Source organism: Phoca vitulina, unplaced genomic scaffold, assembly GCF_004348235.1.
Source record: "Phoca vitulina isolate PV1807 unplaced genomic scaffold, GSC_HSeal_1.0 scaffold8, whole genome shotgun sequence".
Lineage (NCBI taxonomy): Eukaryota > Metazoa > Chordata > Mammalia > Carnivora > Phocidae > Phoca > Phoca vitulina.
In genome coordinates this window covers 4,203,705-4,221,456 of record NW_022589711.1, presented here as the reverse complement: position 1 = coordinate 4,221,456, position 17,752 = coordinate 4,203,705, and the positions used below count along the sequence as shown (strand labels likewise).

The following is a 17,752-nucleotide window of genomic DNA, read 5'->3' as shown; positions in this document are numbered from 1 at the left end:
TAATCTACTTTGGTTTATCTGTCTTTCAACTTGAATTGAGACCCTTCTTGCTGTCTTTACTGGGCTCTCAACCTTGAGAGAGTAACTGGAATCTTAGTACCACTCTAAGAAGTCAGCCCCTGGAATCTGCAGGCATGTCTTTTGGCAGATGGCTTTTTGCAGTTCTGCAGACCAAACCTAATTATCCATTTTGAATTGTCATCTGAGTTTCTATTTGAGTTGCCAATGTTTGTCCATTTGATTCTTCTCCTGTCCATTAAGCAATTTTAGTGCATGAAAGAGCATCTAAAAGAATGTCAGGAAACCAGCAGCCGTTTGTTGAGAGCCATATGGGATATCCTGGCACGATTCACCAGAAGTCCATTTCTTTCCTCAATCAAGCAAGTAGGAAATATATACTATTGTAATAAAAAAGTCAAAAAAGATATGGCCTAACACATCGGCAGAACGGTCTGCAAAATTCCTATCATGTTAACAGAATCCAACATACGCACTGAATGCAATTCTACTTGGTCATGAAGGAATGTACTTAATCTCTAGCAGAGATTACAAAAAACTAAAATACCATGAATTGGAGCCACCTAATAGCTTTTTAATAAATACATATTAAATATGTTTAAATATTCTTTCTTCAGTTTTCTTAAGTTTCTACAAAGGGTCAAATTCCACCCTAACCCCCACCCCCATATAGCATTTGTCATATCTGAAGTTTGTCTGATTCAACAACACAACAGAAATTAATCTCCTTTCAGTGATACTCCCTATATTCCCTTCTTGCTTAGCAATAGCAACAGAAGGGAAATCAAATGAATAAATCAGCCAAAGTTTATTTTTATATGCAGTAAAGTGTTCATAAAAGTGAAATCATAATGCTCAGTGGTGACAAGAATGCTTTTTAATGACAAGGGGGCTTCTTCAATCTTTCAAGTGCTTTTGAATAAGGAATGTGTAACGGACTTTTAAACATATAAAAGTAGGGGCAGGTAAGATCACCTTGATAGCAAGTCCATCTATACAATAGTAAAATCTTTCCTTTATTGGAAATTTACAAGTTTCCTAGTCCTTTAGAGCTTGAGTTTTGAACTGAGATATGTTCTCACTATTAGCAGTCTGAAATTAGAAACATCCAATGTACCTGTGAAAGGCTGTCCTAGCAACGGAGTCACCTGGCGGTCCAAAGAATAGCCTTTCCTTGCCCACTGCCATTTCCCCTGGGCACCCCCTCAATTTCATCCTCCTCCTCTTCTTCACCACTGATTAGCAGAATGCATGGCTGATAAAGGTTCTGCTCCCCAATTTTTTTAAAGATGATTTCTTTACTTTTTAGTTTAAAATTTTTTCATGTAATCTCTACCCCCAATATGGGGCTTGAACTCACGATCCTGAGATCAAGAGTTACATGTTCTGAGGCAGCCAGGCACCCCTTCTGTTCCCCAATTTAAATGTGTGTATGGGGGGGGCGGTTCTACACCACCAAGCAATTCTCCAACACCAGCCAGGTGTCCTACAATTCAACCCAATTCTGACACTACCTACCCAGAGATTGCATCAGATTCCATAGGTTGAGGGCTCAGTTCTACATTTGGACCCTCCCCCACCTTATCACCTATGCTTCTGACCAACTAGCTATAGATTGTGGGTTCCAATAACCCCCTCCTTGGGCATAATTTGCTAGCATGGACCTCCGACGCCAGGTGTCAAGTCTGGGTTGTCATCTGTGCTTCTGACTGAACAGCTATAGATCAGAGGTTCCCACAACTCCCTCCTTAGGTTTGATTAATTTGCTAGAGCTGCTCACAGAACTCAGGAAACCCATGTATCCACTCGAGTACAAGTATATTACAAAAGATATTAAAGGATACAGATCAATAGCCAGATGAGAATACACTGGGCAAGGGCGCAAACAAAGGGGTTTCTGTCATTGTGGAATTGGGGGCCCAGCATGGTGGCACATGGAAGTGTTCTGGTTCACCAACAGAGAAGCTCTCTGAACCCGCACCTTTTGGATTTTTATGAAGGCTTCATTACATAGGCATGACTGATTGAATCACTGGCCACTGGTGATTGATTCAACATCCAGCTCTTCTCCCCTCCCCAGAAATCAGAGGGTGGGACTGAAAGTTCTACCCCTCTATTTCAGGTTGGTCCTCTTGGCAACCAGCCCCCAAAACTTAGGGAATTTCCAAAAATCACCTCATTAACAAACCTAGCGGTGGTGGAAAGGGGCTGGTTATGAATAACAAAACATCCATTTCATCTTTATGGCTCCGAAGCATTTTCAGGAACTGAAGATAAGAGACCAAAGATTATAACAAAAGAAGTTCCCATTGCTCTTAATGCTCTAGAAATTCCAAGAGTTTTGGCAGCTATGGGCCAGGAACTGTATGTGAAGATCAAATAGATCAAATATATATGAGAAGTACTTCTCATATATATTTGGTCATTCAGATGAACAAAATATATATTTTTTAAAGCTTTTATTTATTAGAGAGAGAGAGAGAGCAGGCACAAGCAGGGTGGGAAGCAGGCAGAGGGAGAGGGAGAAGCAGGCTTCCCACTGAGCAGGGAGCCCGATGCAATGCAGGGCTTGATCCTATGCAGGCTTGATCCTAGGACCGTGGGATCATGACCTGAGCCAAAGGCAGATGCTTAACTGCTTAACCGGCTGAGCCACCCAGGCGCCCCCAAAATATTTTTTTTCTAAATGACCAAATATATATCACAGTATCTTATAAACCACAATATCACAGCTGATACCTTCCCAAACTTACTAATAAGGTTGCCAAAGTTGCCTGGGATCTGTGGTCCCAAGCTTGCTTTCTTGTTGATTCAGCGCTCCTGCTATTCACTCACTCTTTCAACTCTAACCAGGGTCCTTTACTCCAATTTTCCACTGTATCCCCACCAGCTTCTATCCATGCTGGATCACTGAATAATCTACCAATTCTCCCCTTCACTTATTTAAATGCAAATATAGTCCCTTCTCCCTAAAACCATAAACAATATTAGTCCCATACCCTAAATACATACAACTTGCCCTCAAACATTCTATGCTCCATTGTTCCTGGGAAAAGAGTAAGGTTTGGCAAAGAAGTGTTGGCTCCCAATTCCATGTCTGATGGACAGAAGTTGCTTTACTAGAGTGCAGAGTTGGCCTTGTGAATGCAAGTCCACAGAGAAACATTCTTAGGAAGGATGTTTCATCATGCTCTTTCAGGAAGACCAAGGCTAAATAGGTGTTTGTCAGCTTCCTTGGGAAATTCACATTTACAGCATGGCTGCTATGAGATTTGCAACCAATACAAAAAACAAACAAATTCCTCAAAGGAGTGTAATCTAGGTTCCAAAATCTGGCTCTCCAGCCAGGTCGTCTCTCTTTCTGGCATCTTCACTTGGATGTCCCCCAGGTGCCAAAAACCTAACATTTATACTCCACTAAACCTGCTTGTCCTCTATTCCCTGTTTAGTTAATAGCACCCTTATGCACTGATGGCCCAAACCTAGAAACCTGAGCTGGTTTTGTTTCCTGTTCCTCACAGCCCACATCCAACTGGGCTCAAATCCTGCTAGTCCTGTTTCCAAAATGTCTCCTATTCCTTCACCACAACTGGAGTTCAGACCCCACCAGCTTTTATTTTAACTATGACAATAATTTCTTCAATGATCTCCTCCCTTGTTTCTTCCTACTCTCTTCAGATCTATCCTTGTACTGCCTCTAGAGTTTCTTTCCAAAACAAAGATAGAATTATGAAAGGCCCTCTTTAAAACAAAACAAAATAACAACGACACACACACACACCCCTTGGATTGCTCTTCCTGCCAAATTAAAAAATCTAACTTCAGAGGAAGAGAGATTATTGCCTACTCCGTGTTATACTCAAGCAACTGGTTAGTACATCTCAGGCTTTTGCTGGCAGGAATTCTCCACGAGTCTCACATGTGAGCCCTTCAGTAAGGCCAGGGAATAGACAGTTTGAATGCAGCTAGTCTTCTATCAGTCTTCTTCCTCAGGTGTCCTAGAAAAATCTATAGTAAGCCCCTCCTGACCACCCAGATTAGCATGTGAAGATGACTGGAAGCCAAAGAAAAACAGAGAAGTCCATTTTCTTGGGTTCAAGTGGGGACTCTTGCTATAGAAAAATTCCACTGGCTTTCTGTCTAATCTCAGACTTCCCCTTAATCACATTTTTAATGAGCGCCTCCTTTTCACCATTTTCCTAACTGGTCTCTTGTCATCGTACTAGTTTAATGGTTTTAGTTTGAATTAAGTTATTGAGGCATTCTATATATTTTCCTATTCAAATATTAGAATAATAGCTTAGAATGCCAACTCTTTTCTTACTGATTATAATTACAAACTGAAGTTTCAGGATTTGGGTTCAAATTCTGAAAGAACACTTCTCCTAAAATCTAAATTAATTCAGTCACCAAATATATTTTGAGCCCATATTTAGCACCAAGCACTAAACTAGATGTTGGGGCTAAAATAGTAAGAAAAAACAGACATGTTCCTTGCACTCATGGAGTCTACAGTTGGGTGAGTGGGATAGGCATTAATCAATCAATCAAATAATTTACACACTTAATATACAATTGTAACTATGGCAAGTGCTCTAAAGCGGAGGTGCCTGGTACTTTAGGAAACTATTATTCTGGAATTTGATTTAATCAGGGGATCTTTTTAGGAGGAGACACTTTCTCTGATACAGGAATGATGATAGGAGCCACTTGATAGGTCAGATGTTCTGGTCACCGTGACAGTATCTGCAGAGTGGGTGCAGCTATGGGAGAGGACCTGGGGAGGGCAGGGATAAGGAGATGAGCTTGGAGAAATAAGTAAGAGCTAAAATCTTCATAGTTGAGAAGTATTATCTTTATCATAAATACAACTGAAGTCCTTGTAGAGCTTCCCTTATGGGGATGGAATGTTAAGGTCTAATCAAAGAAAGGGGGACTTACCTGAATTCTATCTCTGACTCCTGAAATACCTTGTTAACACTTTAATGTCTCCATGACTCTAGTTTCTTTACCTCAATAATCAGTTTACCTCAATGCACGTCATCTCAAGTTTTGTAGAGATATTTTAAGGAACAATGAGTCATAATTGCTGAGTTCTTTGAACTCCTTGGATGAAAGATGTTATATGGTCTATAAATGTAAAGCATTGCTATTATCTATCAGACAGAAAGCTGTCTCCAGCCAAAAAGAAACTGGCAAAATACAAAGTATATGAGTCTCCATCCACTTCTGTCAGTTAAATATATAATCTGGGTATAAATTAAATGGGCTTAATGCTGGGTAGGCTCAGCATCTTTGATCTAAAATGCCCAGAGCACTGTGCAAACATTAAGTCATCTGTTCTCAAAATGCCCTATGTACATGTCATAAACACCAGCCATTATAATTCTTCCTGAGGATTACAATAGAGTTCACAGAGTTTAATTTTCTTTCCAAAGGTCACTTGCAAAGTTAGTGTAAAATCCCAGAAAGAGGATATAAACTCCTGTTTACTCTGCCAGTCCTATTTATTTTCACCCAAACAAGAAAACAAACACAAACACCTCAAAGCCAAAATATAAACTACAGAACATGGAGATGAAGGAAGAGCTTCAATAAAACAAGCAACATACTTTTATCCTTAGGTAAATATTGTATTCTTTCTTATCTTTAATATAGGACAAATTTAGTACTTGGTGGATTGTTTTGGCATAGAAAAAGAAGAGAAAAGGGAGTGAAGGGGAAGACACCATAAGGGACTTTCGGCAAAACAGGTGAAACAGAGACAGAGATGAGAGGAAAATGTCTAAGTTCACCCTTTTCCTATTAAACCTTTAATATTGGTACAAAACAACTTCTAATAGGGGAATTGAGAGTGAGGGAGAGACAAGCAATGCTCAGAGTCATTTTATCCAGGGCCTTTGAAAATGTTTTCATTTTTTTTTAAATCAGAAGAAATAATGTCATAATCCAGCCTAGATTAAATTTGTCTTTATACCAGCACAGTTGTAAAAGACAGTTTTATTTTAATTTTTAAAATTTTCTTTTTATTTCAAGTTTTTATTTAAATTCTAGTTAACATATATGGTAAAATTGGTTTCAGGTGTAGTAGAAAAGACAATTTTAATGATCTTTTGCGGTGGAAGGGGCCCACAAAGAGAGAAGTACCTAGGGTCCCTGATGATCAGAATGTGGCCCTGGAAACTTGGATATTTTGAGGAAAATCTGCTGAGGAAATCCTTGACGAAGATTTATTTATTCCACCCGGACACTAGAGAATCTTGGAGAAGCAACTATATATAATGTTTTTCAAGTGATTCAACAAACTGACTGAAGCAAGCTAAATGAAAAAACCTGGAGGGCTGTCAACAAAGGAAGATGTGATTTCTACATATAGCCAGCCAATCTACAGAGCACAGGAATGTTGTTTTATTTAAAAGGACTAATGAAGATTTGAGAATGATGAGCCTCATCTGAGAATTTATAACGACCAGTCTCCTCTCATGCTGGTTTCTGATCCAAATTTGTATTAACTGTGTCATTTGGGAACTTAATCCCAAAAATTATTTTTAAAGTTTTCCTGGATTGGTAGCGCCCCTGGATCCTGGCAGAAGCTAATACAAATCATCTCTCAAGGAAAATACTTAAAACCCTCAAATACTTCACACAGAAAAAGTTCCACAAAATCCATTTGCAATAAAAAATAATCATATGAAAAAAGAAACCTAATGTTAAGTAAGAACCTGTATAAACGACAAAACACAAAATATGAGGCGTGCCTGGGTGGCTTCCTCGACTGAATGACCGATTATTGGTTTCAACTCAGGTCATGATCTCAGGGCCCTGGGATCAAACCCCAGTCAGACTGCACACTCAGCCAGAAGTCTGCCTGGAATTCTCTCCTTCTGCCTCTGCCCCTCCCCTGGCTCGCATGCCCACTCACTCTCTCTCTCAAATAAATAAATCTTAAAAAAAAAAACCACACACACAAAGATTTTCACCTCAATTGAAGACAATTTTTGCATAAAGATAGGGAATTAAACACAAAAATTTGTGTGGAGCCTACATAAATAAATAAATAAAATCTTAAAAAGAAAAAAAAAAGAAAGCTGAGTTCTAACCCAGCAGTGGTCTAAGTGAACCTTCAGAGAGCTTCAGGATTTGATAGCATCAGGCACATTTGAGAATGGGATGAGGTGAACCAAAACAGGGTGATTGGTTCAAAGTTAGTTTAAAAAAAAAGTTAGTTTAAGAAACGGAGATTCCCACCTTCACCCCTTCTGCTAGCTGGCCTAACACTGGGTGGGTAAAAGTGGGTCTTTGGACAGGGGGTATCAAAAAGATATACTATATACAGAGATTTATACATGAAAGTTGATGCCCTCCGTGCTATTCCAGCCATCCTTCCAGAAAGCTGGCCCAGGGGTGCCTGGCTGGCTCAGTCAGTAGAGCATGCGACTCTGGATCTCAGGGTTGTGAGTTCAAGCCCCACACTGTAGCCTGCTTTAAAGAAAAAAAAAGCTGGCCCACCATGTGTTTACACTCAAGTGCTAGATTGCAGGGTTTTTTGTTTGTTTGTTTGTTTCTAAAAGTAGGGGCACCTGGGTGGCTCAGTCAGTTAAGTGTCTGACTTTGGCTCAGGTCATGATCTCAGGGTCCTAGGATCAAACCCTGCAAAAGGCTCCCTGCTCAGCGGGGAGTCTGCTTCTCCCTCTCCTTCTGCCCCCCAACCACTTGTGTGCACTCATGTCCTCTCTCTCTCTCAAATAAAATCTTTAAAAAGAAGGGCAATTTCACTGGTGATCTCCCCAGATCAACCCAGTCACCAACAAACCCAGAACTTTCAATATGCTTCTTTTTTTCTGCCCTATTTTAACCTTTGAGCAGAAAACAACGAATTAGCCGAAATTGGAGGAAAGCAACTAGTATGAAGTGACAGAGACCAAAACAAAGAAAGCAATCGGAACAAATAGAGACTGTTCTTGGATAAGAAAGTTAAAATGCCATCAATAAAATCTTCAATTTTGGTCTGTATAAACTTCTCATTTTTTTAAAGATTTTATTTTTAAGTAATTTCTATACCCAATGTGGGGATTGAACCCACAACGCTGAGATCAAGAGTCGCAAACTCCACCTACTGAGCCAGCCAGGCACCCCTAAACTTACCACTTTTGTGTGTTCATGCTGGAATCACATTATTAGTGATGAAGGATAATTGGAACAAAAGCAGACTGGGATAAAGCCGCCCCCTCCCCGGGAAGAAACCACCCTTAAAAAGATTTTACACCCACCCTGGAAGGAGCCCTCTACCCTTTTCCATGTGATAGATGACAAAAACGTGATTGGATGAGGCACAGGGAGGGTTAATCAGATTAAAATAGCCCGCCAACAAACCCATAAAAACCCCTAGACTTAGAAACCCCAATGGCAACCTTCTCGGTTCCCCTCCCTCCTCTGGAGCCTTGTACTGTTACTTTGCTATCGATCAATAAGCCTTGCTTTGCTGCCCACCACTCTGTCTGGTCTACCTCTTCATTCTTCGAATCAGCATGACCAAGAACTGTGGGCACTGATGGAGAAAAAAATCCTGTAACATTAGGAATCTAAAAAAATTCCAGGTCACTGGCTAAGGGTTGATTTCTAAATATTATACACATGGCATAAAATTAAATATGTATTTATAAATTCATTGGCACAGGGGTAAATAGATGACTTGGATGGTATTAACCCATGAAGCCCATGCTTTTGGTATTGTAATACACTGTGAGAAACCTTCATTTTTTTTCCTTTTTTACTTTTAAGTAGGCTCCACACCCAACATGGGGCTTGAACTCATGACCCTGGGATCAAGAGTCACATGCTCTACCGACTGAGCCAGGCAGGCACCCCAGAAACCTTCATTTCTTAAGAAAAGCATTATCATTTTCCAGAAAGTAAAAATAACAAGTGTCACCTATGAAAGAAAGTTTCTTGTTTTACATGCCTTTATATTCCAGCTCTGAAGAGGTAAAAATCCTTTAATTAAGAATAAGTCAATCTCTGGGGCACCTGGGTGGCTCAATTGGTTAAGCATTTGCCTTTGGCTCAGGTCATGATCCTGGGGTCTTGGGATTGAGCCCCAGAGCCCCACGTGGGGCTCCCTGCTCAGCGGGGAACTTGCTTCTCCCTCTCCCACTCCCCTGCTTGTGTTCTCTCTGTCAAATAAATAAATAAAATCTTAAAAAAAAAGGAAGTCAATCTCTGAATGTGATCATAAGATTTTAATCATCTCTTGGTGTGTTGACAAATCCATTACTGCTGAGATATCTTTGTAAGAACAAATGCTATATTAACCATAGTTGTTTGTGTCTCCATAATTACCATCTTCTTGACAGACCAAGAATCACCTGTCTGCTGGTTTAGAAGCTATACAATGTGGAGTGCTTGGTGCTTTACTAAGATAGGACAATTCATTTAACGGCTGTGCACTACTGTTAGCTTGGTTTGAAAATATCAATCAACTTGCATGATCCAAAATTAATGAGATTATCTCATTACAGCTTTCAGGAGACATAATTTCCAAGCTAACTACAGTCACAAAAGCTTTTTAAGGTGTCATTAATAAGTTTCAGATATTTGCATAATTTTAGCTGCTGCTTATATGAAATAATGTAGTTACAAACCAAAGTCTAAAGATGACTCCATTTAGGTTTTTTCCTTTTTTTCCCCAGCTTTAATATAATTGTATAAAGAATTAGTTTCCTGAATAAGATAAATTGCTCCTTCCAAAGTTACTTAAATCTTGGAGATGATACACTTGGAAAAATTTGTGTTCAGTAATCTAATGAAGTATAAAACATTAATTTTGTAAAATTTACATTTTTAAAAATATATTCTAAAAAGATATATCAAGATATAATAATTTGAATTATTGTATGCGTATTAAATACTTTTTATTAACATATGTCAATACATCAATATATGAATTGAATATATTCAGTTCAACAAATACTAGAGAACCTAGTATAAGCTGGTTTCCAAGAGTGACAAAGATGAGTAATGTGCCTTTTTGGCCTTCCAGAAATATTCAGAGTAAGGTAAGTGACTAATAGGTATGAAAATGTGTACCACAGAAGGAAGCAAAAGGTAGGGATTGCAAAAAAAAAAAAAGGTACTAGAAGCGAAGGGATTAAGATAAAAATCCTTTTGGATAATTTCAAAAGATTTCCTCTAGTAAGTGGTTGAGATAACCCATGAAGGATGAATTTAATTTCTACTAGAGGAGACACTTATAATAAATCTGTGCTGCTTTTAAGTGATTAATAGTAGGAAAAATTTTATATAACAGTCTGAAATAGATATGAAATAGATTATGTAACTTTAATACTTACTCTTGTCTAATTTCATGAAGTATAATGTGTTGAGTAAAAATTTAAGTTCCAAATATTTTATACCTTCAATTATATCCAGGAGAATTTTTGTTTCCTTAATAGGAAATCCCTAGCAGTTACTCTGGACTCTTCTTAGATCAGTCACAATTCCATTGGAGACAAGTTAAATCAGGATCAGTGGAGTGGGGGTTCAGATATTGGTATTTTGTAGAAGTTCTCTAGATAATTTTATTTTAATATTTTAAAAGATTTTATTTTTAAGTAATCTCTACACCCAAGGTGGGGCTCCAACTCAAACCCAGAGATCAACAGTCCCACCCTCCACTGATTGAGCCAGCCAGGCACCCCTCTAGATAATTTTAATGTGCAGTCAGGATAACAGACCACCAGGCTAAATTTCAGTTGAGCAACTCTGGTCTTACTAATAACTGATTTACTTTCCTTTGCTGGTTCAATAAATAATAAGAATTTTTCCAATAACATTTTTTATTAGCTACCACTTGACTATTTACTATGTGCCAGGCACAGGGCCAAACATTCTTTTATGCATTATCTTATGTAATTTTCATAGCTAGGTGTATTTAAATTACTTGCCCAGTTAACTGTCCCATTCCCGGACCCAAGAACTTACCCACTGCACCACACTGCTTCTCTCCTCTAACTCACTCCTGATAATGGAACTGTCGAGAACACCAAAGTCTATCAGCAGTTATAAATAAACGTTATCTGCAAAGAGCAAATAAGAACACAAATGACACAAGAATGAGTATGGAGGATACCAGGAAGTGACACTGTAGGTTGACCAGGCGATTCAAAATCTCCAATTCCCCGGTCCCCCCAACACCTCCTCCAGCCTTTAACCACCCCTACCTAACCCCACTTTTAAAGCTCACTGGTCCTTGATGGCCAATTTTAGGGAGAGAATAACCTTTGAATACAAAGGGTCAAAAAACCAGCCCAGGTATTTCCCAAATCCGAAGCCGCAGTCTAGGGGTTCAGTCATTACTGGAGATGGGGAAACACCTTCTCGAGCCTTCCACAGCAGCCCACCGACTCAATGAAATGGGAGGAAATGCTGGGCGGGGGGGGAGGTGCTGCTCAGTTCCCTTTCCCTAGAGCCTTAGGTGGGAGACCTCGCAGCAAACCTCCAGAGGTGGGACGCGTGGCTGGAAACCACCCCCCCCCATTCCCTACTACCCTGAGGGGAGGGCGGGGTGAGTGCCCGCGGGGCCAACCATATTTGCCGCCCTTCAGGATCCCGGGGCAGGCGGGCGAGTATTGTCCGGTGCCGCACCCTGAAGCAAGGGCGCGACCGCAGTTTCAGTTGTCTGGGGAGAGGGGCTGGCCCGACCCTAGTGCACAAACCCCGATTTAACTGAAGGCACTGAAGCAGGGACCCCGGCTCTTGCTTGGGGCGAAGTGCTGCCCGCTCACCCCAACGCGGAGCGCAGCTGGGGCGGGAGCTTCCTACTCCCGAGGATCCCTAGGGCAGCCCGCGCTGGTTGCCATGGCAACCCCACGCTCCTGGCGGAGCCGGCGCGCGCCGCGGGGCTCAGTCACTACCGGAAGTGACGTATTTCACCTGCCAAGCGAGGGTGGGGTGGGACGGGGGTGCGGAGGTGCCGCCGCCGCCAGCCAGTCGGGAGCGCGCAGGCACCGGGTGACTGAGACCCCGGGTGAGAGCCGCCTACCTTCAGTCACCGCCCACGGCCGGGCCGCCACCATGGCGCTTCTGCTGCGCTTCGTCTTCTTGTGCGGAGTCGCGGGTGAGTGGGGGGCAATTTGGTTCCTAGGGTTCCTATTGCCGGCACCGCCCTGGGGCGCTCGCTGCCTGCGGCCACCCGGGAACAATGAGGCGTGGGGGAGGGGACGGGTGCGATTTGGGGACGCTGCGGCAGTGGTGGCCGTGCGGGCGGTATTGCACTGGTGTGGTTTTGCGGAGCCAGGCGTGCGAGCTGAGAAGGTGGAACGGCTCCGAAGGGAGCCATGCGGGGGCGTGAGATGTCGGGGGCGGGGGGGAGTTGACGGTAGTAGGGACTGAGCCCGGAGATGAGGGGCGGCAGTGGAGGGGCTCCCCGGGCGCGGGTGGGTGGGCGCGGCATGCCGGGTGCGCCTGGCGTCTTTCCCAGACCATTCTTTGCTGCGGGTGCGAGCTTTGCTTTATTTGCTCTTGCCCTTTCCCTTGTTAGCCGCCGTGTCGTGTCCTTCTGGGGTTACTAGATTTCAAAAACCTTGGGCTGCGAGTTTCCAGGTGTTGAGCAGTCCAGGCGGGGAGGCTGAATTACAAACGCCATGATTAAATAGACACTGAGCTTTTCAGTGCCTCCGATCATCTAAGCTACCTCTAGGAAAGAAGCGCTGAACGAACAGTAGCTTGAGCATATTCTTGGTCTCATAGAAGAGGCGAGCCCAGCCAACCCCGAGACGAACAGTAGCTTGAGCATTCTTGATCTCGTAGAAGAGGCGAGCCCAAGCACGAGCTGTTAACTAGAAGGTAGTTCGACGAAGTAGACGGTTGGAAATCCAAACTAGGTTCCTGCTGTATTTAGTCATGATTTCTGCAGCCTCGGAGCAAAGTGCAAAGAAGAAATTCGTAACCTCGGTTTGCGTTTATGATGAGTTAATTCATTTTGAAGATAAGAGGGGATGACTTGTACAGGGCAATTCCTAAAGGATTCGCTAAGTACATTTTTCGACTGCGCCTTTCTCGGGAGGGAAAAAAAGGCATTTAAAAAATGTGTGGACCATTAGAAGGCATGATCATTTGACGCTTTAAAAAACTGATCTGTTTTCAACCAGTGTTTTAACTGACTGATCTCGTTTCTCAAGGTAAGCACATGTCATGTTTAGAACCAAATGGTTAATTTAAAAAAAAAAATCCATAGGTGTGACCCTCAGGAGGCACACTTTGTGCACCCTCCGGAAGGTTTTTTTTTTTTTTATGTTCGAAAGGATCGGGTGGCCCTTTTTGTTGGGATGGCTCTCTGCTTCCTGTTGAAATGTTAATTCCATTGTTGGATGCCACATCTGTGAGCATTACTCATGGGATCAGCATTCTATTAACAAGTCTAATCTTCGATGTATAGCACCACCTCCACCTTTTTGATACATATCCTTTAGACGTGGGTGAAATTTCCAAAGTAAGCCTTCCGGAAAAGATAAAGGGTCAGTAACCAGTTTACACGGTACGTTCCCATCTTTGTTTTGTCAAGGACTGAACTGAAGTTGAAATGGAAAACGCATGTTCTTTCTGGGAAAATTATTTTAGGCTACATCTAGAGCAGAAAAGTGGAATAACAAACCATGTAGAGGATTTGTTTTCCCCCCGGGGATGTCCAGATAATTGTCTGGATTTCATTTTTTCTGGACACCTCACTTTGTTAGAAACAATCTCAACTGAAGATATTTTTGATACATACAGAGTCATTCTCATAAACTGTGTACTAGGATAGTGAACTTCTCATGAAAAGACTTTAGCTTAGCTTTAGCTTAACACAACTATTTTTAGGTACAGTTTTCCTGCTTAGGGAACAACTCAAAAAGCTATGTAATTAATGTATGGCTTTGAGTATTTCTTCAGATAACTCTTGCCATTCTAGGCATTCATTGCTATGAATTCGATTTGAGCGGTAACATGACTGGCTTCTACATTTGGCAAAACAAAGCGGAGGAGGCTTACATATTAAAAAATTGCAGTGCTATTTTTTCTCTAGATCTGTTTCCATATGGGTTGTAAAGAGTTTTGTTATATATTTTGGTTGCTAGTGGACGTCCTTTTGATGCATTTTATTACCTACCCAGTAGCAGGTCATACTACCAGTAATAATAGTAGCAGTAGTAGTAGAGCTGTAGCAGTAGTAGTAAAATAAAGCCTTGATCGAACAGTTATTAAATGCCTGTTAAGGGCTTTACATATACTCCTCTACCTAGCAACCCTGGAGGGTATGTATTATAATGATCCCTGTTGTACATGTGAGGAAACTGAGGCACAGAATAGTTATATAACTTAATTTGCCAAGGTCACAAATTTCCTCCTTAATCCTTACTCTTACCACTATGTTGTTTTTGCCTCTAAAGCAGCCACTTTCCTCTTTGGTTACCTCTAATTGACCTCCTAAATTTCTATCACTGGTTATCTGTCATGTAGTAAGAACCTGCTGTTGGTTTGACTATGTGCCAAATACTGAAGACTTTTATTATTAGCCCTTTAATTTCTTGATCTTAGTTGAATGCTTTCAGACACTATTAGGAAAACATGAGGAACCAGGGCTTAGGCGGGTGTTGTAAACTCATGTGTCCCATGTACCACCATCAGCATCACCTGGGGATCTTCTTAAAGTTTGGGGTGCTGCTGTTTCTCACACTGTCAACATGAGTGAAGCTAAAAAGTACTTGCCTCCCCACCACTTGTTAGCCCTTTGATGGCTGCAGGCCTCTGTCCTTTCCGTGTGCCTCAGTGCTTTGTGTGTCAAGAATAGGGATCCTACCATCTCAGAGTCATTACGGAGCAAAGTGAAATGTTTTATCATTTTGCTTTCCTGGAGTCTTCCTTTGCGTAAAAAATATGAAGATTAAATGTGAACTTTATCCCCTCCATATACCTCTCTTACTGTTTACATTTTGGCCATTATACCAACTACCTAAAAAAATGTTGCCCCTCCTCTGAGGCAAGCCACTTTATATTGGCTCCTTACCCTAGTTGTTGTGGGGTGTCCATCAGTTACTCAGTTTATCTCATTGCACTCATAGGTCACAAGGCAGGGGCATTATTTGTGTTCTTGTTATAGTCCCAGTGTTAGCTTATGGTGTGTGGCAGATAGCAAATGTTCAGCAAATGTCATGTGACTGAAAGTTTGCAGCCTTTTTATCAATAGGCCTGTGTATATGAGGTGGCTCTCATCAGTTCCAGCTCTCTCTCCCTTCTCATCAAATAAAGATGGTCCTTGTAGTGGTCATTCCAATAGCCTTGTCTCATTCAGTTGGTAGTTTAAAGAAGTGCTAAGCTCTTGCCTTATCTTTGATTTCATTGTTCTAGTCCACTTCAGTTGACAGAGGTTAACAATAACGGGGTGCCAAGTCCATTTATCTTTTCGGAGCTCCTTGATACCTACTTTGGTTCTTTCCCACCTGCTAACCTGCTCTTCATCGACTTCATAGTAGGTCCCTTAAATCCCAGCCCTCCCCATGATTTAGCCCATAGTCCTCTTCTCTCCATCTTAAATGTGGGTGACCTCATCTGTCCATTACTATAACCTCCAAATAGTTGCTAGTGACTTAAAAATAGTGCCAGCTCAGTCCACCTCTCCTCTGAATTCTGGGCCACTGTGTCCAACTGCCTAACATTCACATTCCACCTGCGTGCACTTGAGTGTCTCAGATTCTGCAAGTCTGGAGCCAAACTCATCCATTAATTAATTGATTACATGATCCAATCATTCAAATATTTATTGGCTACTATGTTCTGTGCCTGTGCTAGGTGCCCTTACAGTAGTATAGAACTTTGCAAGGTGCAGAGTCTTGATAGGACATTCCCAGCAGATGGTACAGCTTTTGCAAAGGCTTGGAGATCTGAAAGGGTATGATGTGTCTTGGGAGGTGAGAAATTCAGTTCATTAAAGCATCTAACCAGCACTTCTTGAACTTTTGATGTGTATCGGAGTCGTTCTTATAAGAAAGTCCTGTGAGTCCTGAGATTCTGCTTTTTAACAAGTTCCTCACGATGTCACTGCTGACCACACTCTGGGTGGGTGAAGCTCTAAGGCTGTGCCAAGAGCTTAGTAGGAGACGAAAGATGATTGACATTTGTCAAGTTATACCACCCTCCGTGGTGGCACTAAGAAGCTTGTGGAGGCATTCAAGAAGTGCACCTGGGTGGCTCAGTTGGTTAAGCGACTGCCTTCGGCTCAGGTCATGATCCTGGAGTCCCGGGATCGAGTCCCGCATCGGGCTCCCTGCTCAGCAGTTGGGGTTCCTCAGTTTATGGCTTCAGTTAGCATTTATGTCTTGACAGCTTCCAATTTCTAGTGTCTCCCAGGCTTTTTCCCATCATTTGAAACCCCCACTTGACATCCCCTGCTTAGACTTTCCACAGGCACCTCCAGTTGAACCTGTCTACATAACCACTGTTCCGTCTCCCATTAAGTGGCAGACATCTGGGTACCCTACCTTCCTATTCTCTCATCTGCTTACATCCAGTCAGTTTCTGAGTCACTTGTATCCCTCCAGCCACCAGAGTCCAGGTTATGCCAGCATCTATTAAGATGGTTGAAATAGCTTCGTTGGTGTCCGATAAGTGAATTTTCCCCTGCTCCGAGTACATTACTTTACTGGAGTGTGTTCTAACGTTTATCAAGTGGGCCTTTATTATAATTGTTTTTCCTCAACAGACTGTACATTTCATGATGTCAGGGATTATCTGTTTGTTCCTAATTCGTTCCCAGTGTGTGCACAGTGCCTGTTAATGAAATAAATGGGGAAAGTGTTCCAGACAGGAATTGATGTATATCGACTTGAGAAAAAGACCTAGAGGGAAAGATCATTTGAAGGTCACGAATAGGTACATCATAACAACAACAAAAAATAGGTACACCATGGAAGAGGTGAGCAGGGCTGGGCTCAATATCTGTACGGGCCAGCTTGGTGTTTGTCAGCTTTGCTCTGCATTCAGTAATGGAGTGAATTTGTGTGAACACTCAGTCTCATTTTAATCTCCTGTTGCAGCCTGTTCTCCCAATCCCCTTGTTTCCATCTTTACTCTATTATATACAAATCATTCTCAAGTGTAATTAAATTAAGGCAAGAATTGATACTGGGAACTTTTAATTTGGTTCATTTGGTGGCCAGCAAGGCATGGATTTGGACTTTAAAATGATAAAGGAAACCAGACAAATTAAAAATTATCTGAGTAAAATGAACTTTTTTTTAAAGAAAAATCTAATATTCTAGAATAATTGTTAGATTGGTATTGGAATTAGACTGGTTTCTGTAGAGCGTGGTGCTATGTATCAGTAAAAACCAGCAACCTTTTCTGGTGCTGGTTCCCTACCTTATTTTCTACTCAACTTTTTGGGGGGGCTGAAATGACAAATGGTGGAATGGGAGGGAGTTGGGAAACCGTCACCCTGGCATGATGAAGTGATCTGTTGAGGAAGCTGGTTCCGAGTTCATAGTTTGGTTTGGTGATCTCTTGGGGCCTTATCATTGGTATTGCTTTGTAGTTTGTTCACTGTATTGAATCCATTACTGTCTCTGTGTAAAAATGCAAAGGAAGCTGAAAATGTTTCTATATTCAGTGGTGAAATGGTGACTTAAAGAGACAGTTTCTCTTTTTTGCTTTCCCACAGGCCTTTTCTGTCACCTTTCTTCCCTCACCTCATTGACTCACT

The 17,752-nt window shown here is 41.7% G+C and overlaps 1 protein-coding gene and 1 long non-coding RNA gene across 5 annotated transcripts in view; one reads left to right on the top strand and one right to left on the bottom strand.

The window, feature by feature from the left end:
- The window catches only part of LOC116633730, a 156,690-nt gene extending 144,815 nt beyond the window's left edge, over positions 1 to 11,875 (bottom strand). For all 3 annotated transcript variants that reach the window (XR_004299774.1, XR_004299773.1, XR_004299772.1), the window contains exons 1-2: positions 11,802 to 11,875; positions 10,999 to 11,093 (exon numbers count right to left, since the gene is read on the bottom strand). This is a non-coding gene — a long non-coding RNA (uncharacterized LOC116633730). The remainder of the gene's footprint in view (positions 1 to 10,998; positions 11,094 to 11,801) is intronic.
- Positions 11,876 to 11,960: 85 nt separating this feature from the next.
- Positions 11,961 to 17,752, top strand: part of CXADR (CXADR Ig-like cell adhesion molecule) — a 40,635-nt gene continuing 34,843 nt past the window's right edge. The window contains exon 1 of one of the 2 annotated variants that reach the window (XM_032406287.1): positions 11,961 to 12,133. In XM_032406287.1, coding sequence (XP_032262178.1) covers positions 12,091 to 12,133 — 43 coding nt within the window. In that variant the 5' untranslated portion in view covers positions 11,961 to 12,090. Of the gene's footprint in view, positions 12,134 to 12,362; positions 13,197 to 17,752 lie in introns of those variants that run through there. The other variant, XM_032406290.1, reaches the window with a different exon arrangement.